The sequence below is a fragment of the Myxocyprinus asiaticus genome, chromosome 30, assembly GCF_019703515.2.
Source record: "Myxocyprinus asiaticus isolate MX2 ecotype Aquarium Trade chromosome 30, UBuf_Myxa_2, whole genome shotgun sequence".
NCBI classification, from domain to species: domain Eukaryota; kingdom Metazoa; phylum Chordata; class Actinopteri; order Cypriniformes; family Catostomidae; genus Myxocyprinus; species Myxocyprinus asiaticus.
The window spans coordinates 28,104,496-28,128,559 of record NC_059373.1 but is presented as its reverse complement, the minus strand read 5'-3'; the positions used below and the strand labels follow the sequence as shown (position 1 = coordinate 28,128,559).

The following is a 24,064-nucleotide window of genomic DNA, read 5'->3' as shown; positions in this document are numbered from 1 at the left end:
TATGACATTTGGTTGTGAGATGCACAAGAACCAATTAGGATTGATGATATTGACATGCCACCAAACCCGTGACACATAATTGATTAATAATGATAATAATGATTTGATTTGAGAGTGAGTAACTACTTAAATTACAGTCTCTCCATCATATAAAGTGATTGTATGCCTTCAGAAGACTTGGAATATGACAGACGAGCCATAAAGACTAATTTTATGACACTTTTGGTGTTTTTAAGCTTTAAAGTGAGTCAACATCTACTGCTATTATTTGGAAATCAACGATCACGATATTGTTTAAAAGATTTCCTTTTGTGTTCAGCAGAAGAAAGTCATATGAGTTTGGAACGACATGAGGGTGAGTAATTAATGACAGAATTTTCATTTTGTGTGAGCTATTCCTTTAAACAGCATTTTGCGCTTTATTTTTATTATTATTATGCATGCACCTTTTATGTCCTGGAAAATATATATTTGTAAAAATGTAACTGTCACATCGTAGGACCATTTAAAATAAACTAGTGAAAGTAAATGGTTGATTACTATGATGGAAACCCAGTCACAGCACCTTAAAAATACACTTTACCTTGTACATTCATATAAATTATAACCTAAAATCTTGATGTTGAAAAAAACCTCTGTGGACACGTTATGTGTCAACCACCCATATATCTTTTCATCGCTGTGTGGTTTAATCTCCATCGCTCACTTTATGACCCCCCCCCCCCTCAATTTCGCTCATTCTCTTATTTGGTCGCCCTCTCTCTTCTATCTTTCTGTATATCTCTCCCTCTCTCCGGTAACTCCTCCCTCGTTCTGTGTCTCTCTCTTACTCCCTTTCATTCTTTCGCTCTGTCTTTCTTTAGCAGTGTGGTCTGGGCATGCTGCCAGCTGACATGGGTCTTTTTTGAATGAATACCTGATGAAGTTAGTGGTGCGCTGTGAGGTGAGGCGTGGGTGGAGCTGAGCGAGGGAGTGAGTGAGAAAGAGAGAGGGAGAGAGGGAGGGGAGTGCTGGCAGCCCAGCGAGGCCTTGCATAACACACATTTGAGTGCTGCAAGCAGGGCTCAGAGCTCAGTGTTGCCAGTGTGACACTCGGGGCCCGCCGGGGCAGGGGGGCAGTGCCTGATCACAGCCATGACTTAGAGCAGGAAGGGCCTCTGTACATGCCGGGCAAACAGCTGTACCTCCATAAGGTGTCAGGACGGGGGGGACAGAGGAAGTCGCAATAAGGAAGAAAGAGAAGGCTCGCTTTGTGTCTGTTTGCCTCTTGTGGGCTCTCTATGGGAATTAGGTAATGACAGAGAGAGAGCAACGCAAATGGCCTCTTTGAACACTAAGGTAAGCTTGAACACACTTCCACATTATCTGTGTATGTTTGAGAGTGTGTGTCTTATTTTTGTTTGTCTAACTGTGTTTAGCACCTCTTTGTGTCAAGACCCCTTGAAATGGCTTGAAGAGTGGAGTGTTCTTTCCCATGTTGACGAATTTCCTATTGAAACAGGAAGGTCGATGGGTTTGTCCCACATTATAAAGGCCAATAGCCTTTAGTTTATGCCTCATTTCATTGGACAAAATAAGTGATTGTGAGGTGAGTCATCAATAAATTTGGTTTGTTTTCCTGGAAGAGAATAACTGTAAACTTTAAATGTGTATATCTGCTAAAAGTTATTTTGTAAATGTTTAGGAGTACACTAGCATATAGATGGTTTCAAAGTGAATAGACATGGACTAAAAGCCATAAACTCATCAGCTTTCTCTTGCTCTTGTCTTTTTGATTCATGAGTATCGCTGAGACTTCAAGGGTCAGAAAAAGTAATTCAGCTACACTTTTTTGTGCAGATGCAAATCCATTTTCTCCTAAGAATGTTCTGTTTTTTTTTTGTTTTTTTATCCCTTTCTCTGCTTTACAACCTGTCTTTGTTTCACTCTGCTTTTGTGCAGTGTGTTGTAGAGAACAGGCAGTGATAGTTTGTGTGCTCGGTGTCTGCCCCCCTTAAAGAGATAGTACTCCAGAGAATGGAAGGGTGATACAGTAGGGCTGCCTTACAACCTTGTGAGCTGCCTACACTCTCAGAGAAAAGGTACCATTTAAAGCACAAGGCCGTCATGGTACCAGTGTTTTAGGTACATATTTGTACCCTTAAGGAGACAAAAAGGTAAAGTTTCCAGAGGAACAAAACATAGAAATGTACCTTTAAAAGTACACAATAGGTTTTTATGGTTCAGTTATGGACCCATCCCAACTTGAGATAAAAAAAATAAAGGTTCCCTTTCAGTGAACCACCCCAGTGATGGCCCTTGTACCTTAAACAGTACCTTTTTTTCTGTCTAGAGCGTGCATAAAATGTTTGGGCATTGCAGGGGCATTCTGAACGATGGCAACCATCATAGGTGCTCTAATGATGCCCAAAATACAATCAAGGTAGGCAACTCGCTAGGTTTGGAGACACAGCTTATGTGTGAATAAAAGACTGAAAGAGTTTTATTTCACTTTGAGAATCCGACACTCTGCTAAGTATTCAGTACCTGGGTAGATTCTTTTTAGGTGTTTCACCATTTGTAATCACCTTTTTATTTATTTATTTATTTATTTTTTATTTTTATTTAAATAGTCATGCAGTGTTAAACAGGAAATAAGGTGTATTATAAATTCTCTCAGATGGAAACTGAATCAATATGCAGAACGAACTGCATCAAACAGAGAACATTGAAGCTTTTAATTTTAACCAGTTTAATGCATGAGATTTCAACCTTTACAGACCTAGGGACCCCAATAGACTTTCTCAATAATTCATTTTAATAATTGTTGTAATAAAAGCTAACATTATTGCAGAATAGAATACCTATTAGATCATTAGTTAATGTTTATATAGTTTGAAATGGCATAAAATAAAATTTAATGAAATACAAATGGCCATATTTGGACAAACACATTTTTTTAAAGTATACAATTTCCTTGTAGTGTTTCAGTTAATATGAGGTCATAAAAACTGTGTATAATAATTATACAAGAATTAAACAAATGTTATGAAGTATAACATATCACGCTGCAGAATGTTGTTTTTACTGCTTGACATGTAATGTCAGCTACCCATTTACACTGTAAGAGTAGGCCTATAAGTAATCCATTAAATGTATTTTGTTTCAGTGTTTTTTTATCTATCCCTTTTTGCATTTTATTTATTTTTATTTATGTTTCTGAACTTAATTTGTTCTTGCATTTTTAAATCAATGCAGTCAATTCAGTACATTACTAACAGACTTGCATTCTTGTCAATAATGCTTGATTATATTGACTTAAACCTTGTTGTCCTCATGCTCATTTCCCATTGACCCACTAACTCAGCACACACATGTACACACAGAACATTCTGCAGGACACCTATTGTTGCAGTACATCGGGTGCATTTTTGCAGTGAGAGTGTGGTTTTCTGGAGGAAAAAAGCCCAAGCTTTCTCTCTCATTCATTTCTGTGTATATTCACAGTGAATGTCTCTTATTAATGCCTCTGATTTGTCCCCGCTGTTCTCAGTGGCTCTGGGGCCCCAGGGACGTGATTCATAGTGTTGCCAGGGCTGATGGAGGACAATAAGTTTAGGTTTCAGGTCATCTGATACTGTTCCTAGTGTGCTCAGCAAGATACAGCTGACAAGGCTTTTACTGCTCTCTCTCTCTTTCTCTCTCTCTCTCTCTCTCTCTCTCTCTCTCTCTATATATATATATATCTCACTCTCTACTCTCACTATGCACTCAGTTTTCAGTGCTGAAGCAGTGGTGTTGTTCTTCATTATGTGTGGGTGTGCGAGTGTGTGTGTTAATGTGTATTTGAATGCGCCTCTGTGCTGATTTTCTGTTGCTATATGCTTGCTGTTTTACAAGTGTGTGTGTGTGTTTGTGCTGCATAGTGTTCTTTCTAATGTAGGTCAGTAGATTGCTCCCTCCCTCCCTACTGTGTGTGTATGAATGTGTGTGCTAAGTTTAATCCTAAGGGATAAGCAGGCAAGGCTGAGAGAACACAACTGTGAAAGATTAGGACTTGGCTTTCCCCGGGATACCGCTGAGACACACTGGGGCATGTTTGTGAGTAGTGTGAGTGTGTGTATGAGTGCATAAAATACCAGCCATTGGTATCAGTGTCATTAATCCTGAATGGCTCCATGCAGTATCAGACATTCGTTACAGAATGGTGTAAGCTGCAGTCATTTGAGTTGACAATATATTACACTCTTCCTCTCATTCTGTTGTGCTGGCGCACTACTGTCTTTGCAGTTCAGTGTCTTTTACTGGATATGCTTTGTTTCATGGAAAATATGGTACAGTGTATGCCCCCTCGAATGGAGACTGGAGACTTATAACGTATAGTTATAAGTCTCTCCTTACCTCTAATATAAAACACTCTCTGAAGATGTGAATTTTGACAGGCTCACATAGTACAGTGATGGTATCAGATGTAATACAATGGTTCTTTGATACAACCCATAGTACTGAATGATTTCCATTTTTATTATTGAATGTTTTCCAAAAATCATGGTATTACCATGGTCCATGTCTAAACTCTATAGTATTACCATGGTAACATCTCCAACATGTCCATAATGATATTATTATGGTACATTTGCAAAATACAATGGTACCATGTCCAAAAAATGTCCTGGTTACTTTCGTAACCTCCGTTACCTGATGGAGGGAACGGAGCAGCACTTGCAGGTTCACCACCTGATCCCTAAACAGGGTCGTGGGAACCTTGGGCACATAGCCCGGTCGGGGTCTCAGGACCACGTGAGAGTAACCCAGATCGAACTCCAAACACGATTTTCTGACAGAGAACGCCTGCAGGTCCCCTACCCTCTTGATGGAAGTGAGCTCAGTCAGGAGGGCAGTCTTCAAAGAGAGCGCCTTAAGCTCAACTGACTCCAGGGGCTCAAAGGGAGCACCCCGTAGACCCTGAAGGACTACAGAGAGGTCCCACGAGGGCATGAGGTGTGGTCTGGAGGGATTCAACCTCCTACCGCCTCTCAGGAACCTGATGATCAAGTCGTGCTTCCCCAAATACTTACCATCCACTGCCTCGTGATATGCCGAAATGGCAGCTACATACACCTTCAAGGTGAAGGGGGACAGCCTCCCCTCCAGCCTCTCCTGCAGGAAAGAAAGCACCGATCCGACTGCGCATCTCTGGGGGTCTTCGCATCGGGAAGAACACCACTTAGTGAACAGATGCCACTTCAAGGCATACAGGAGCCCTAGCCTGAGTGATCGTGTCTACCACCGCGGGTGGTAGGACACTTAGGTCTTCCGCATCCCGTCCAAGGGCCAGACGTTAAGATTCCAGAGGTCCGATCACGGGCGCCAGATGGTGCCCCGTCCCTGAGAAAGAATGTCCTTCCTTTGGGGAATTTGCCGGGGGGGGGGGCTGCAGCGAGGAGCGTGAGGTCCGAGAACCATGTCTGGGTGGGCCAGTAGGGTGCTACTAGGACAGTCTGCTCCTCGTCCTCCATGACCTTGCACAGGGTCTGTGCAAGTAGGCTCACTGGGGGAAAACGGGTATTTGCGTAGTCCAGGGGGCCAGCTGTGTGCCAGTGCGTCTATACTGAGGGGTGCCTCGGTCAGGGTGTACCAAAGCGGGCAGTGGGAGGATTCCCGGGAAGCAAACAGGTCTACCTGTGCTCGATCAAATCGACTACAAATCAGCTGGACCACCTGGGGGTGGAGTCTCTCCACTGCTCCCCTGAGCGTATCTGTTGTGACAGCGCGTCCGCTGTGGTGTTGAGGTCGCCCGGGATGTGAGTGGCTCGTAGCGACTTGAGGCCATCACGACAGGTTGGAAAGCACGAGCCACGCGTCCAAACTCCGGGCAAGGGGGACCAAGGGGATAATCACATCGGACGTACTGGCGGGTGGGGCCTCACGGCGGGGCAGAACCAGAGGCGCCATGTTGAGGGGGCTTGAACCCCATGGCCATGCTGAATCCAGAGACATCGAAGCACTTACCTGGCTCCTCATGCCCACCATAAGATTGGTCGAGGAGGGGGGGGGGAGGAACAACGTCCCCGCAGTCCGTCGGAACCAACCCGGTGTGGGCATGTTTGTGCCACAGCTGGGCGCGCAGGGGCGGGGGCCAAAATGGGACGGTGGACGGCGGTCTTGACGACGGCCGTGCACACCTGACATGTGACCCAGAGAACAAGGAAACCACTCTTTTTTTGAAGTTTTGGGTACGGCAGCCTCTTGGGCATGCGGCGAAAAATGAAACAAAAGATTCTCCTCCCGGCCTTCCACCGTGGGATGGAGTGGTCTGTCTACCAGCTCCGTAGAAGCGGGTCTCCTCACCGCTGGGTCGCCCATTTCAGGGGCGCGTTGAAGCCTTCCTAGGGTTCTTGGCGGCCGGTTGTGAGACAGGAGGCGTCTGCTTCCTGCGGTGGGCTCCACGCCGGGGCCGGGCCATGGGGGCAGGCTGCGGCGGAGCTGCTGCTGTTGCTGCAGGGGGATGCCCTTGGTGACGAGCAGACGGGGTGCGGGGTCTTGAGCCGCACTGGGCCAGCATGTGTTGAATGGCCTCCGTCTGCTGCTTCACCGCCGAGAACTGCTGGGCAAAGTCCTTGACGGTGTCACCGAACAGGCCAACCTGGGAGATGGGGGTGTCAAGGAACCATGCCTTGTCAGCCTCTCTCATGTCGACCAGGTTGAGCCAAAGGTGGCGTTCCTGGACCACCAGGGTGGACATCGCCTACCCAAGAGACCGCGCCATGACCTTTCGTCATCCTAGAGCGATGTCGGTCGCCGAGCACAGTTCCTGCATCAATCCCAGGGTCAGAACTACCCTCGTGCAGCTCTTTTAGCGCCTTGGCTTGGTGTACCTGCAGGAGAGCCATGGCGTGCAGGGCGGAGGCGGCTTGTCCAGCGGCACCGTAGGCCTTAGCCGTCAGAGACGATGTAAACCTACAGGCCCTGAACGGGAGCTTCGGGTGCCCGCGCCAGGTGGTGGTGCTCTGCGGGCACAAGTGCACCGCGAGCGCCTTATCCACCTGGGGGATCACCGAATACACCTTGGCTGCCCCACCATTGAGGGTAGTGAGAGCGGGGGAGCTGAAAGATCGGGACCGGGTAGTAAAAGGTGCCCCCCACGATCTTGTCAGCTCCTCATGCACTTCCGTGAAGAAAGGAACCGGGGTGGAGCGTGGCCGTGAGTGCCGCTCTGGGCCCAGGAACCAATCATCAAGCCGTGAGGGTTCAGGGGAGAGTGGAGGGTTCCACTCTAGCCCGACGCTCGCGGCTGCCCGGGAAAGCATGTCTGTCATCTCCCCGTCAGCCTGAGACTGGTGACCACACCCGAAGGGGAAAGCCCAGCCAAAGTCTCCGCGTCAGAGTGGACAAGCCCATTCTCCGATGCTGCGCTCGATAACTCATAATCTTCCCGGGCCCCGAATAAGAGGACGAACTCGCCCTGAGACGAGCCGGCGGTCTCATCCGAGAGCCCAACTGGGGCAAGCGAGCGTGCTGAGGAATGGGAGGTCCGTGGGGGGTTATCCGGCGGAGGTAGTCCCATTGGAGTCCCCAAATCGCCCCCAGTGCTAACCGACGCGGCCTCATACCCGTAGGTAGAAGGACCGAGGTGGGGAGCCGCTGGGGTGGCTTGCTTTCTTACGAAGGCAAGCTTCGACCGCAATGTTGCCATGGTCATGTTCTCGCAATGAGGACCCATTCACGAACGAAGTCTCCACGTAGGCAGTGCCCAGACACGTAAGACAGCGATCATGGCCATCAGAAGCGGAGAGATAATGACCGCAACCAGGAATAACACACAAGCAGAAAGTCATCTTTAAAAAGATGTTTCGTGTGTGCCACTCTTTTAGAATTGAAAATATACTCTTTTAGAATATACTCTCTTTTTTTTGTTCTGCTGAAGCGCCCAGGGGCGTTCTCTGCACTCCACAGGTGCAGAGGGGAGAGGCTGCTGAAATGCGCCGTAAAATCCAGCAGTTTGAGGTGATCAGTAGGGGGAATTGAATTCAGTGCACTGAATGCAACCGCTTGGCTCCGAAGAGAAAATCTGAATGAGTGGTTGCATACCAGCTCCTTTTATACCCATATATCTGGGGGAGTGGCATGCAAATTCCACTCGCCAATTCCCATTGGCCTTTTTTCAAAAAGCAGAGGTGTTTGGGGCTCCCAAGAGTAACCCCTAGGGTCACTACATTGACACAACGTCAAGTGAGTGACAGATAAGGAGCATGTTATTACCTTGGTACCATGTCCAAAAAAAATTATATTATTATGGGATATATGCAAAACATCATGGTACCATGTTCAAAAAACATTATATTATTATGGTAAATCTGCAAAACACCATAGAATTGTCATGGTACCATATACCATGTCCAAAAACCATATTATTATGGTAGACATCGAAAACACCATGGAATTACCATGGTACTATGTCCAAACAAAAAACAAACAATCTTGGAACTACCATGGCACTATGTCAAAAAAAACAAAAAAAAAAACCTTGGTATTATCTTGTTACCATGTACAAAACACCATGATACCATGTCCAAAAAACATGGTATTACCTTGGTACCACGTCCAAAAAAACATAATTTTATTATGGTATATGTGCAAAACACATACACCATATATTTATAAATACATACATGTATTTGCTTTTCCTGTACATCTCAGTCCACCTGCTCTTTTATTGTACTGCAGCACTTGTTAAATCATCAGGGTCCTGTTTATCATGCAAAACCACCCTCCTCCTACTAGTGCTGGACAACAGTTGCAGCTGAATGGGTCCAATCAATAGAGCTCAGAGAGGAATGTCAAACAAGCCATAACACTGCACAAAATCACTGTATGATCACGTGTTTCCATACACACCGTGGAGTAGAAGGGACCCTGCTTCCCTCTTTGCTGGAGAGCTGTTAAAGTTTCTTGCTCTGAGTGATGAAATGATTAAGTGTGATCTTTAAGGTTTTTGTCTCATTTACACTACAGTGCATGAGTCTCATATACACACAGGAGTGTATGTACAAATGTGTATGTGTTTTATTTGCCTCTGAGTTCCGGTTCATTATTAATGATGCTCACACTGTGTGTTCCAGCTTTCCCTGCAGGGGGTCCACTTACACACTCCACACACATTATACATGCAGATGACATGAGGACACAGTCAGTACACAGATGCCTACTTACACCTAACCTCACATGTACAGCCATATTTTTAAAAGCTGTTGAATGCACTGAGACAGCCAGAGTAAAAGGTTGTGGGACGCCCTTCCATAGTGCCTTCTTTGCAACCAGAAATAACCTTAATGATGATGTGAATGTCTGTGCATGTGTTTTCCAGATACTTCTTGCACTCCTGGAGACTCGCTCTCAGAGGGAAATGATTCCGCATGAATTGCATGGACCGCTCTTCCACAGCAGGCGTGACTTCCGTTGCTTACAACTGAAATCCGTGTCTGTCTAACCATAGGCTCAGGACACACCCCCCTTACACCACCACTCTCCTCTCTACCCCCTATCCCCAGTATCACCGTGAGTCTATCGGTGGAAGGGCACACTCTGTTATCAAGACCAACAGATACGAAGAGAGAGGAAAAGAGTGAAAGATATAAAGGGGGAAGAAGCATCCAGAAAGAGTGGTACAGGATACAGAGACACCATGAAGTCAAACCAGGAGAGGAGCAATGAATGCCTGCCCCCGAAAAAGCGTGAGATCCCAGCCAGCACTCTGCCCTCAGAGGAGAGGCCCATGATTGTGGCGCCTGCCAGTGAGAGCCAGCATGGTGGGAACCTGGCCTGGCTTGCCAGTCTGGCAAGTGGGCATGAAAGAGGGCGGCAACACACCAGCACCTCTGCAGAACTTGAGGGGTCTCAATATAAGCTGCTGTCTGCCCCATCTGAGAGTGCAACTCCATTGTCCACGCACTCAACCAGAGCTCCAAATGCAGTCACCACCCTACCTGCAGTGTACACGTCACCCCTTACTCAGCCCACTGGCACCATCCAGTACACATCCCTGCCCCCCAATGTACACTTCATTAGCTCCCCGTACCCTGCACCTTACACTGGCTACATCTCTCCACTAGTACCCCCTTCTGTTGCTGCCACCACACAGCGTGAGGCTTATGCCAGCACCTCCAGTTCTCAATCATCTAAAATTGACCAGCATCATCAATTGGGCCGACTACCAGGCCTAGTCACATCAGACAGCATCTCTTCGCCCCACTCCACCCAGTACATCCAAATCACTGGTTCTCCGCTAAGCCTATCCCCACAGACTGCTCCATCACCCCATGCTCACTTGCCCCACCACTTACAACCTCACCACACACTTCCCATCAGTGGTGCCTCTCAGGTCTTAGTTCAGTACCCAGATGGACTTTTACCCAAGAGAGAGGAGACCAGGCCCAGGGAGTTGTTGAACGGAGAGCTGGAGAAAGACAGGCGCTTTGGTCCATCACCAGAGTCTAGTGCAGGGAAGCAAGGCAGCACTGCCAAAGAGGCCTCCTCCACTCAACAGCACCATATCCACCAGCAACAGAGCCCACATCACTATGAGGCTCGACATGTGGTCCTCCCTGCCGAATATACACAGGACTGTATGGCCATGCGGCCCTCATTGGTTCTGGTACCCAATAGTCATAGCTCCAGTGGTGTTGATCCTAGAGAAACACCGGACAAGCTACCTCCCCCAACATCCCACACTGAAAAAGGAGGTATTTGTGCAGGCAAACCTGTGCCCCGCATTTCCTCCACCTCTACATCCCATTCTTTTCCTCCACCTCCACCTGTGGACAATCTGAAGGGAGCAGTTACCACATTGTCACCCCATGCAGTAATCCAGACCATGCACAGCACCACAGAGTCACTCTCATTGGGCCTCCCCTCTGCCAACTTCTACACCACCCAACAACCCATCATTGGTTACATCGCCGGCACAGGGCACCAGCAACCTCTTAGCTACCACACCAGCCTACCCCAGCACCTGGTCATCCCTGGAACTCAGCCGGTCATCATTCCAGTGACTGAAACAGAAGCTACTGTTACATCGACCACACCACCCTTGCCTGGGGCACTGCCCCATGCATTTGTCACCTCAACGGCCCCCAAAATGGAAACTTTTGAGACTCAGGCCCCATACTCTGCAGCAGCTGTTGTTCAAGCCCAGCTGCACCTGCCTGTGGTTCCAGCCCCTGCCGGCCTGCTGACGGCTCCACCTCCACCCTCTGTCCCCTCATTGCCCCCTTACTTCACCAAGGGCTCCATCATCCAGCTTGCAGATGGGGAGCTGAAGCGGGTGGAGGACCTAAAGACAGAGGATTTCATTCAGAGTGCTGAGATTAGCAATGAGCTGAAGATTGACTCCAGCACTGTTGAACGCATTGACAACAGTCATGCATCTGACTTCGCCATTATACAGTTTGCTGTTGGAGAGCATCGCTCACAGGTGAGATCTCAACAAAATGTAAGATCTGATGTAATAACCTGAATGTAAGAACAGATATTGCTCAATGTTTCGCACCACACTTAGTACAAGGACTGAAATTATTTGCCTTATACCTAAAGTATATACAAACTTATTTTTAGTTTTTAGTAGGCATATACAGTACCTGTACAGATAACCTACAGATGGGTTACTTCAAGTTTTCTCTGCACATTAAAATGGTAAAGGAAAAGTATTTTTGCATTCAAAAAAATTACACATATCAAAGTTGATTTGATATTATGCTGATGAATTTCAGAAAGATAAAGTAAGATGGAAAATTAATTTCATACATAACAATGCTCATTGGCAGATATCCTTTATACCTTTGACATCTTTTACAAATGCCTTTCTTACTTAGTATTTCTTTATCATAACTTTCATTCATCTATCATACATCTATCACTATCATCTCACTTTGATTAGCCATACGGTAACCATGAGATATATATTTTCATATGCCTTGAGGGTGTGAATGTCTTCCAATATGAACTTCACCTGCACTGCTGTAGTCTAACTAGATGTGGTGTAAATTGGCAGCTAAAATCATCTCCCTGTTCCATAATGCCACCCATGGCTGTCCCCATGGCATCTTTGTTTAGTTAGTGTTGGATTCACTGGCAGAATTGACTCATTCCTTATTTCTGCTTCCTTCTGTTGTACTGTGAGTGGGCTGTATGAAAAATCTGTTTCATTTGTCTGGGAGTTGACATGGAACCACCCACTCAAAAGCATCACCACAGTCTGTCAGTATGAGATGAGCTGATTAACAGATGCTATTTAGCAAAGACATTTAAGTCATATCATCATGTATTTGTGCAAAGGAGGGGAACCAGTAGGGACCTGGTGGAATGATATCATGTCAATATCTTGGTTGTGATACAGTAATATTGCAATTCAATATTTAATGTATTGTAATTTCATTTATATTGTGATCCTTTACACACTAATTTCTCAATCATTAGATTTCTGTTCTTAGCACAAGTGCTAAACTTCCTGCTTTACTTTGTCATAGAGCTAAATAAGTAGCATAGAACATGGTGTAAATAAAAAGTGTTTATCGTGTACGAAAACCCTTGCAGTCTAGCTGTAAAGAGGATAGTTTCTGACATCCCTTCAAATAAAAGTTATAGACTTACATTTTTAGCTCGTTCTTAGTTTGGATTTAGGTCGAATAGAAAAAAATTTAGTCTTGTTGACCTACTGCAGCAGGACATTTCTCACTCACATTCTCTTAAAAGTGGTATGATCTCTGATTCCTTTAAAATATTACTGTGGAAAATGTAACTAAACATATTGATTCTTGGTGTTAGAATATTGATACACTATTGTAAGGTAATATATCTTGATTCTTATCCTCCCACTTCTATTTGTTCATGACTTTCTGTGTTGTCTTTTTCTACCTCCCTTTTTCTCTCACAGGTCAGCGTGGAGGTGCTAGTAGAGTATCCATTCTTTGTATTCGGCCAGGGCTGGTCGTCATGCTGTCCAGAACGGACCACCCAGCTGCTAGAGTTGCCATGCACCAAGCTTTCAGTAGGTGATGTCTGCATCTCCCTCACCCTGAAAAACCTGAGGAATGGCTCCATCAAGAAATGCCAGGGGCAAGTCTTGGATGCACCAACCCTTGGTCCACTATTTAAGCCTCCCAAAGCACTCTCAAGTGGGGCAAGAGGGGGTGTTCGGCACACAGAACAGGAGAACGGACTTGGGCGGTGTGCAGATCAGGGAGGTGGAGGAAATAAGGGCAATAGAGAGAATGGAGTGAAACTGAAGTTTGGGGAGAGGGACATCTGCAAAGCCCCACCGGCCTCTGAGTCAGAGCCTAGCAGCAAACACACAGGCCGCAAAAGAAGGTGGTCGGCCCCTGAGGGCCGCAAAGTAGAAAATCCAGAAGTAGAGCCCCCGTTAACGTTCCCTAAGCCTTCTTTCATTCCTCAGGAGGTTAAAATCAGTATCGAAGGCAGATCAAATATTGGCAAGTGAACGCCCATTGGACTATCGGATTTTTAAATGCAAAATTCTGAATAAATTTGCCCCCCTTTTTTTGATTTTTTTTTTTACTTTTTATTTGATTTTTTTTTTTCCTTTCCAGATTATTGTACCTTAAGGCTAAATTTACTCCGTTTGTACATTATCACTTCACATGATGTAATACCATTGTAATAGTACACAGGCAATTGGTTGCAATACCATATTCAATATTACACAGGCAATTGGTGCAATTCATTTGATTGATCAAATTCGGTTCAGATGTAGTGCAAGGTGAGAAGGTTGTGGGACACCTGAGCACTGCATGATATCTTGAAGACTGTATACATTCATACATTCATAACTAACCAGGATAAGACTTCTCTCTAGTCTCTTACCTATGACATTGTTTGGCCTGGACAAACCTAGTCCAACTTCACTTAGTGGAAAAACAAAATGTATAGTGTAAGCTTGAAAATTATAACATTGCTCATAGTGGCTGAATGGAAAATACTCCTCCACTGGATGCAGGAGTTTACATGTCTGCCATACTGTTAAGGCAATCTAATGTTTAACTGCGACTATAGAAGACTATCGAAATCATGGACAATGTTGAGCGATATCATCAATGCAGTTAGACAAGCATAAATTGTATTAACATTCAGTTAAATTCAAGAAGATGTTTCTAAATACTAAGGAACAGGCCAAGAGAGATGTCATCAAGCAGTGCCAGTTGCTCTTTAGAAAGATCTTCTGAAACTATCATTTTAAACAGGGAAGATGGATGATTCTATTTTTATATATCCAGCTGTCTAACCTTTTATTTGACTATTTTTGTAGTTTTGCATGTTTTAATTTTACGTCTAAATTTTCAAACCCTCCTATCACACCTGATGGTTAGATTTATTTTCTTATTTTGTGATGAATGTTTAAATCTTGCAATCAGGGGTCATTTTTTTACATAGACACAGGATGGGTCCTTGTCTGTGTATATATGCATGGTTGTATCTTGATGCATACAAACACAATGGGTCGAATTTAGGTGAGGAATTCGACCAGTCCCTTAAATTTAGTGCTCCGTCTCACCTGTTTGTTTGTTTTTTGTTTTTGTTTTTTGTTTTTTTTTTAATGTGAGAAAATAGATTATTTTGAGAGAAAGAGAGCGAAAGTTATCTGAGAAAGACGAACGAGTGGTTGTTCTGAAGCACTTAACACACTTGTTACGCTCACTAGCTAATATGTTTAAATCAACTGAGTCAAATTATTATGCTGATAAAGATTATTGTAATATTGATTATTACTATTATTATTATTTTTGCTACTACTATTTTCTGTTGATCTCTCAACATGAACACAGTACTTTTTGCTGTGTACCCTGCTGAGATAAACAGTTTAAACCTGCCTAAGCTGGTCATAGTTTTAGAGGACTTTTTAGCACTTTTCAGCTTGGCCAGGCTAGGAGACCAGCTAGATCAGCTTAAGCCAGCTAAGACCAGCAAACCAGTTTAGGCTGGTTTAAGATGTTTTTTTGCAGGGTAATGAATTGGATGTTGTGTGGCACTCTGTGGGAAGGTACTAGCTCACAAGGGTCACTTGTTTTGTGAAGGGATGAATGTAACAGGTAATGAAAGAGAAGAAAAGGAGATTTTGTCCCTAAGAGGACTGCTTTTAATGAAGCCCTTTTCTTGTTGATCTGATTGGCTCAGCCTAATGGCTTGAGTAAAGACTGGCACAAAGAGGGTGTGGCCTGTAAAACAACTGCCATTTAAATTATTCAAAGCAAAAAGTGATGTAAGAAAGTATGAATTCAGGCAGAAAAAAGTACAGAGACTGTTCAAATATATATATATATATATATATATATATATATATATATATATATATATATATATATATCGTGTGTGTGTGTGTATACGAGATAAATGAGAATGAGAACGTAAAAGTATAAGTGAGAAACTGGCTACAGAAATCTTAGAGGGGTTAAAGGGTATCATCTACATGTTTGTTAGCAATGTACTTGGGCACGCATGCAAGTTTGATTGTATGCGTTAATGAGCACTCGCATATATACATACACGTACACATAATCTGCAATCATTTTGAAATATGTCATGTATTTTTTTTTTTTTTTTGTACATTTACATGTATAGAACTGTATATGCTATCTATCTTAACATATGAGAGCGCAAGACTACATGAGCACGTTTTCAGTCCCGTCCCCCAAGACACTGAATCATTGAACATATGTGAAAGCCATCATGTAGTAATTTCAGTGATTTGTAGTATATGTGTTTGTGAATGTTAGAGAGAGAGCATGTGTGAGTGTGTGCGCGTGTTTGTGTGTGTGTGTGTGTGTGTGTGTATATATATATATATATATATATATATATATATATATATATATATATATATATATATAATACCACACACATTATAAATAGATATTTAAGTTCTACTTAAAAGAATATTGCAATTTGCACATCTGGAGAGATAGTAACATGATTTTTATTTTGTTTTCAGTCAGCACAGGACAGGGCTGAAAATCAGATTTTACTGAAATGTAGCAGTTTCTTGACAAGTTCGCCTGGCTCGCAGGTCTGATGGCTATGTCCCTCAACTCTTTCAATTAAGAAACAACTTTTCAAGCGCCCACCAGGGGTTTGAATCACACACAAACACATGAACACAATATTGTCCGTTGTTGAGGGTTTTTTGTGGGGTGTTAGGTGCCATCCCTGCTGCCATAACCAGCTTAGACCAGCATGAATTTCCATTTTAGGCTGGCTTATGCTGGTTTGGTGCTGGTCTAGTTGGTGGACCCGCATTGCCATGCAAACTAGCATACCATTCTGGGGACCAGCATTCAAAAACAATGGACACTGGGACCAGCAATGCTGGTCTTTTCAACAGAGATGACCTGTAGCCTGCATGCTTGTTGAGTTCTTTGGTTGGCCACAACCATTCAAGTTAGCTTGAGTGGGTGAAGATCTGGCAGGAAGATGGGTGAAGGTAGATAGAGGTAGTTAATAAAGGATGAAAGGATAAATGAATGTATGGATAAACAGATAAAATGAGTGGTGGTGGGTGGGTGAGTGCAACCTATATACAATTTGAAAATGCTTTATTTTTTTATAATAAAACAGGGGTTCTTAGATCAACACCACAACTGTGTTTTTTTCTTTTTTTCCATTTGACGTGGCATCTGTTACCTTGATTTGTGTGTGTGCGAGTCTGTCTTACTTGGATTGTACGTATGTACTGAATGTATCAGCTTCCACCAATCAAAATTTATATTTTTGTTCAATACTTTTGGGCCAAAAGGTAGAAATAAGATGTGATATGTCATTGACATGCATGCAATGAACCACCCCATGAACATGACCATCAATGGCAAACCAGTCTTGCATTCATTTTGTCATCTTTTGCTATGCCATTCACCTCTATTTTCCTTCTCCTTTTGTAATTGACAGTATTTTCACTCATACAGTAGAATTATATCACTTTGATCTTTATACATTCTGCCTCCTTCTGGTTGCACAGTGTGGTTCCATGTACACACGAGAAGCATTCCGAACAACAGCACGTAGCAATAACCCTTAGTTTTTAGTGCTGAACCACAAAGACAGAACTGAACATCAATGCCAGAGCCCAGTCATTGACCTTCTGTTCCACCTCAGCAACCTGTTTTTATTCTATTTAGGTTTATTTGCGGTTTGCAAAGCAGGCCCTCTGTAACTTCAGGGAAAAATTTAAATGAATATGCAGTGACAGAGTCTGTCCCCTCCTAGCCGTCTTAACCTGTAATCGAAACCTCCAGATTCTCTTCAGGTGCCCATACAGAACCAGTATGCCTCTCACAGAGTTTGTTTACCCTGTCGCAGCCGCAACTGCATTCACTTTCACCCCACCCAGCACTTCTGCTTAGTCTGAGAACAGTATAGTTAAAGAATCTCCATCTCTCTAGCTGTTGCTTTCTCATTCATTGGCATAGAACCCTGACAGTATTTGTAACTTTTTGAGTTTCCTATTGCCTAGCCATAGCCTGGCGAAATTGTTTTTAAGAGAAAATGGTGACTGAAGCCACACTCACTTGTGTAATACTCTCCTACAGTAACCATTAAAGGGTTAGTTCACCCAAAAATGAAAATTCTCTCATCATTTACTCACCCTCATACCATCCAAGATGTGTATGACCTTTCATCTGCTGAACACAGTTCATTTGAAGAATTTCTCTGCTTTGTAGGTCCATACAATGCAAGTGAATGGGTGCCAAAATTCTGAAGCTCCAAAATTCACAGACGGGCAACATTAAAATACTCCAAACGACTCTGGTGGTTAAATCCATATGTTCTGAAGTGATATGATAGGTGTGACTGAGAAATAGATTAATATTTAAGTACTTTGTTTTACTATAAATTCTCCTCTTTGCTCAGTCAATCTCCACTTTAACTTTCACTTTCCCATTCATCTGTTTTTGGTGATTCACCTTCTTTGAGCATATAGCCCCCTACTGGGCAGGGAGGAGAATTTATGATAAAAAATGACAAAATTGTATCTGTTTCTCACCCACACCTATTATATTGTGTCTAAATATATAGATTTAACCACTGGAGTCATATGGATTACTTTTATGCTGCCTTCATTTGGATTTTGTAGCTTAAAAATGTTGGCACCTATTCACTTGTATTGTAAGGACCAACAGAGCTGAAATATTCTTCTAAAAATCTTAAATTCTGTTCTGCAGAAGAAAGAAAGTCATACACATCTGGGATGGCATGAGGGTGAGTAAATCATGAGAGAATTTTCATTTTTGGGTGAACTATCCCTTTAAGTCTCACAAGTCTACAACATATTAGTTCACTCGGAGCAAGTGTGTATGTTCTGTACTCCGTGTTGGGTAGTAAAGGACTTAACATGGATTACATAGTCAGATTACAAAAATCAAGTACTTTTTATTAAATTACATTTCATGTGTAAATGTGCGTGATTAGATAAATTACTTTTTGTGGATTATATGATTGCATATTAATTACATAACTGATCAGTCTTGACTTTCAAACAGTGTAAATTCCCTAAAGGATATGGAGCTTTCCTTTAATACATTGGAAATTAGATTCTCATCAAAACATACAGTAAGTAATCCAAAAGTAATCAGATTAATTTAAACAAGTAATCGAAGTAATCTAAAAGATTATGTTACTGATTACAGTTTTGTTGTTTAATCAGTACCAGATTACATCTCAGAAGTAATCTAACCCAACACTGTCTGTGCTATCATAATGTGAGGTATGTTATCCATTTGCATCTCGACTATTTCCCTATTGAAGTTAGTTTGCCACTCATTTGAGTGATTTTGATGTTGATACCTCATTGATTATGCAATGTCTTCTAATATTGAGATATGAAGTCCAATAGCTAATGAATTAAATATGTCTGACATTGTATATCCTGAATGAATTAATCTTAACAGAGGTTCTGGGCTGTCACATTTGATGGTCGTCACAAACAAAGAGAATAAAAGATGCACCAGGTACAGCTGGTGGTTTATCTATTGACACACCTATCTCATGAAACTAAAACCCTATTGATGACTAAACTCTGCCCAGTTTTCTCAGTGTAGGATTTATATTTGTTACAACTTTTCAAAGAGTTTGTGCCATCTGTATGTAGCATTGTTTCAGTGGTTTCCATTCAAAAACCTTTCTCCTTATAATTGCATTGTTTGTTTAAAACACCTGTGGGTTTTATGTTTTTTTTTTCTCCCCCGGCTACATGCTATTTGTGAGTAAATGGGGGCTATTATTGTATTTTCACATTGTAGTGAACCCCTAATCTATAATTTTTGTTAATTTATCCATTTCATTTTTGTTGGCAGAGGGGTGAGTTTGCAATTTCTGTACTATGATAACACCATTTGCTTTTCTGTTTGGGTCATATTTATTTACTTGGGCTTACTCAGGGATGGGAAATAGGTGTGAATTTGTGTGTACTGTATGCTGAGGGGTGTGTGTGATTGGGGTTAATACCCTTGAAAGGTTTAATATATACACCGATCAGCCACAACATTAAAACCACTTGCCTAATATTGTGTAGGTCCCCTTCTGCTGCCAAAACAGCGCCAACCCTTCTGAGATGATATTCTTCTCACCACAGTTGGACAGAGCGGTTATCTGAGTGACCGTAGACTTTGTCAGTTCGAACCAGTCTGGCCATTCTCTGTTGACCTTTCTCATCAACAATGCATTTCCATCCGCAGAACTGCAAATGAAGCCCTCCATCCGCAAAACTGGATGTTTTTTGTTTTTGGCACCATTCTGAGTAACTTCTAGAGACTGTTGTGTGTGAAAATCTCAGGAGATCAGCAGTTACAGAAATACTCAAACCAGCCCATCTGGCACCAGCAATCATGCCACGGTCAAAATCACTGAGATCAAATTTTTTGCCCATTCTGATGGCATGATTTGATGCACTACTGCCACATGACTGGCTGATTAGATAATCGCATGGATGATTGTTGGTGCCAGATGGGCTGGTTTGAGTATTTCTGTAACTGCTGATCTCCTGGGATTTTCACACACAACAGTCTCTAGAATTTACTCAGAATGATGCCAAAAACAAAAAAACATCCAGAGAGGGGCAGTTCTGTGGATGGAAACACCTTGTTGATGAGAGAGGTCAACAGAGAATGGCCAGACTGATTCAAACTGACAAAGTCTATGGTAACTCAGATAACCGCTCTGTACAATTGTGGTGAGAAGAATAGCATCTCAGAATGCTATTCTGATATGCGGGTTGGTGCTGTTTTGGTGGCACAAGGGGGACCTACACAATATGGTGGTTTTAATGTTGTGGCTGATCGGTGAATATACATACACATACATACATTTTGTGCGTGTGTGTGTGTTAAAGCTGCTGTAACCAGAAGCAGTAATTTTGTTGGCCCTGTGCTTTGGTTTCTCCATATCTCTACACTATATGAGGCCTTCCTAACTTTCTGTCTGTCTCTGTGTACACCGTCTGTTTCGATCTGTTTGTCTGCATTGCAAGCTCTCTGTTCGTCTGCCTGTTCTCCCTCTGACATCACAAGCCCAGATTCTCACACATGCAAGAGACTGAAAAAGACTGAGATGTGTATTATCCACCTCATCAAAGTGGGGACCACTTTTATAGACACAAACAAAAAACAAAATGCAAATTTTTGTCATTTATAGAATATATAGACTTGATTATACTGTTTCAGCACTTTCTAATCCCAAGGAAAATTTAGAGTTGAGGGTGAGGAGTTATAGTGTCATCATATTTTCTCCCCTCCATCTTTACTCATTCCTGGGTCCAACAGGTTTAGACAAAGAGGGTTGAGAATTTAAATCAAGTTTGGATGGTCCTCTATGAACCTGAGACGACTTCACTTTTGTTGTACTGATGTGTACAAACACCATTGTTCTGATTTTTTTTTTTTTTTTTTTCATGTTGGTTCTATATTTGACCTTGCTTCATGTATTAGGACTTTTGCTTTTGTCTCCTCTGTAGCACTATTTTATTGTTGTAGGAGACTAGAGAAGTGTTTTAATGCATGTTTTTAAGAGTTGGAGTGGCTCTGTGACAGCTCTCTCATTAGAGGAGCACGCCTGACAATTTCCTGTTTCTTTTTTTTTTTTTTTTTTTTTTTTTTTTTTTGGCACAAATGACAAAAAAAGAATGTTGATGCAAGTTTCAGCATTTTGAAAAATAAATCAAAGTTTCTTTTCTTTTTTGTGGCTTTTATTGGGAAAAAAAATGGTTGTTTTTTAGTTATTTTGCTGCCTTTTTTTTGTCTTTTATTAGTTGAAAATCAGTCAGAATTCCTCTGTTCAACTTGACTGTTGCTTGATATCCTGTCAATTGTCTAAACCGCTGGATTTAAAACCTCAGGCTTTGACTTTGTTTCACCTTATATGATGTATGGGCTGCTTGATATGGGTATTGTAATTAGCCTTATTGTTATAAATATTGTTAATTATATAATTATTGTGACAATTCAGCAATATTGATGCTGGATAGTTAAACAATGCACACTCCTTAGGAAAGGAGGCATGCCCAACCCTGGTCTCACTTGTGGTTTTGTTGAGCTGGTAAATGGGCAAACGCTTCCTCAGAGAGAGGTAGCCTACAGCCTGTGTTCCTTCACCCCAACCTAACCCTTCCTCCCCTGGCCAGGCCTAATGCAGCCTGTCAGGCCAAAACACAGGAAGAAAGACTTATGAAACCCTCCTCTGTTGAATTCTAAGGGGGGTATTTGTCGCTGTTGGGTCGCACTGGACACTCAGCCCTGGTTTACCACTGAGAACTAAATGCCAGGGACTTTACTGACCATCACGGGCCTGAACCAACTTGTGTACAGATGCTGTTCGTCTCACACACCCAATGTCACCCTCACACATAGAAATCAAAAACCTCTTAATGTGTGTATTCATCCTTCAAAATCTGCACTCTTGAGATAAACTTTAACATATCGTCACAAGGTCATTTTTGTCATTTTGATTTGTTTCCAATGAATGCTTAATAAGATGTCTCTGTAAAATTGTACTTAGAAATGACCTTTTTAGGCCTAATTTTAACATCAGTCATTTCCAAGTATTGTTTGTGTTGAGTTCTGAATTGAAGGTATAAGCCACAATTTCTTTGTTGTAAAAGGACATGCTTTTAGATGAATCATTGGCCCATGTTGAAAGGTTAAAGCTGAGGCCAGATACACAACATTTAGGAGCTCCCCCTAGTGAGCCAGCAGTGAAATAATGCCATTTGTCAGGTGAACGACTAAAACGTGGTGTTCGGTTATCATTGTGTGCATGAATGGCCTACCGCCTCTGGTTCTTTTTCCCCCCGTTTGTTTTCCCTCTGTCCTTTTGAGACTGCAATGCTAAGTTTGTTTTTTGTGATACACAGGAAGCCATTGGTCATTCCTCAGGAAGGAGTGTGTTTTAGCAGCAATCCCAGGTTTGCTGGACTAGAGGTGTTGCAGGTCTTGTCATAAAGAGATTTGAAGTCTTCCATTGGAAGGAAAATGGAAGCTGTTTCTAGTTTCTTTTTCACTTTCCATTGGGCAGAAAGATCCACGACCACAGAACCACTGGATTGGATTCAAGCTACTGTTCAAAAACATTGACTGAGTGGATGAAGGTTGCCATATTGCTGAGTCAGTGTTGTTGTTTCCATAGTTTCGCAGCTGTGGATTTAATGGACCTTGTGTATATGACGCCATGCAGAAATGTTGATCAAGACTGCTAGAGAATAATTTTAATGGCATATCCAATACTGAAGTTCGATTTTCTTGGAATTACGAAGGATAACGGAGGATTCTGACCAGAGATGGGAGAGGAAGTAGTGTTTTGCACCTTACTTAGTAGAGAAAAAAAACATATATATATATATATATATATATATATATATATATATATATATATATATATATATATATTAAAGAAAATAAATGTATAAAGCCCAAGGTAGGAAATAATTGTGAAAGTTGAACAACACCCCCCACCCCCCGTTGGTTTATTTTTATTTCCATATGCGTGCATACTCTGTAAGTTGTGTAAAATATTGTACTTGCACTAGATTTTTTTAAAAAGAAAACTAATATGAAAAAAAAAAGAATTTAAATTCTATTTTCTAATTGTGGTGTGTCTATTTGTAGGATACACTCACTTTGTTTCTTCGATTTTTTTGGTCCCTTTCTTTGATGGTGCTTGCCGGTTTTCTAGTTAGAAGTTATTTCATTATTCTGAACAACAAAACAATATTTGATTCAGGTTGTGAACAAATTTGTTTAAAAAAAGAAACTGTCTGTATACCAGTACAAGTTTATTGTTGCAGTATACACGTACTAATAAAAATTACAGTGCCAATTGCAAAATGTGGCCTTTTTCTGGAGTTTGTGATGAGCATGTTTAGCACATGGCAAAAGCCTCCAAGACTTCTCAAGGTGTGTTTGTTAGATTGAGTGGGCCCTTTTGCACATTCAAACCTCCACACAATCACAAACGAATGCACAAAGAGGTATTCCACAGGTTTCCTTTGGCTCACTGTGCACCTAGTCAATGGAATGTGGGTGTTGGCGGAGGTGGATGACCTTGAGTATTAGTTTCTGTTTTGAGCTGGATCATTCATTTGAATGTGTCAATGTAAGATGCATTCAGATCTAAACAGACACTGGCAATCCCACACTAGACTGGGGAACAGCTATCAAATTGAAATCTGACTCATATCTTTGCATAGCAGTCTGTCTACACAACTGTCTTCTTGCCAACCATTTCAGTTGTAACCACAGCAAAATGGTGTGGAAAAGAAAGCAAGTTGGATTATACCAGTTTGAATATCCACAATTAAATTGTGTTGGAGAAATAAAAGAAAACATGAATTTGTTTAATGTGTGAATACTTCCAGTGAGATACTGAAAACTTCTAACAAACATATAATGAACTTGTAACAAGCTTGTGATAGTATAGTACAATGTTTAAAAAAATATGTTTGTTTTAGGTTTGCCACTAATTGGCAAAAACATCACATAATAGTATTTATAGGGTATACTTCATTTTTCCTCATGCCGTTCTGTCTTGCGCAGTC

The 24,064-nt window shown here is 42.2% G+C and overlaps 1 protein-coding gene and 1 long non-coding RNA gene across 4 annotated transcripts in view; both read left to right on the top strand.

Annotated features, from left to right (window-relative positions):
* Positions 1 to 15,866, top strand: part of LOC127421121 (ataxin-1-like) — a 115,660-nt gene extending 99,794 nt beyond the window's left edge. The window contains exons 1-4 of one of the 3 annotated variants that reach the window (XM_051663898.1): positions 1,058 to 1,338; positions 1,419 to 1,588; positions 9,347 to 11,452; positions 12,911 to 15,866. In XM_051663898.1, the coding sequence (XP_051519858.1) occupies positions 9,665 to 11,452; positions 12,911 to 13,474 (2,352 nt within the window). In that variant the 5' untranslated portion in view covers positions 1,058 to 1,338; positions 1,419 to 1,588; positions 9,347 to 9,664 and the 3' untranslated portion in view covers positions 13,475 to 15,866. Of the gene's footprint in view, positions 1 to 1,057; positions 1,339 to 1,418; positions 1,589 to 9,346; positions 11,453 to 12,910 lie in introns of those variants that run through there. The other 2 variants (XM_051663897.1, XM_051663895.1) reach the window with 2 other exon arrangements.
* Positions 15,867 to 18,214: 2,348 nt separating this feature from the next.
* LOC127421160 (uncharacterized) lies at positions 18,215 to 22,925 on the top strand. The gene is made up of 3 exons (XR_007893941.1): positions 18,215 to 18,591; positions 18,686 to 18,745; positions 22,385 to 22,925. It is a non-coding gene; the product is annotated as an uncharacterized LOC127421160 (long non-coding RNA).
* Positions 22,926 to 24,064: the final 1,139 nt, after the last annotated feature.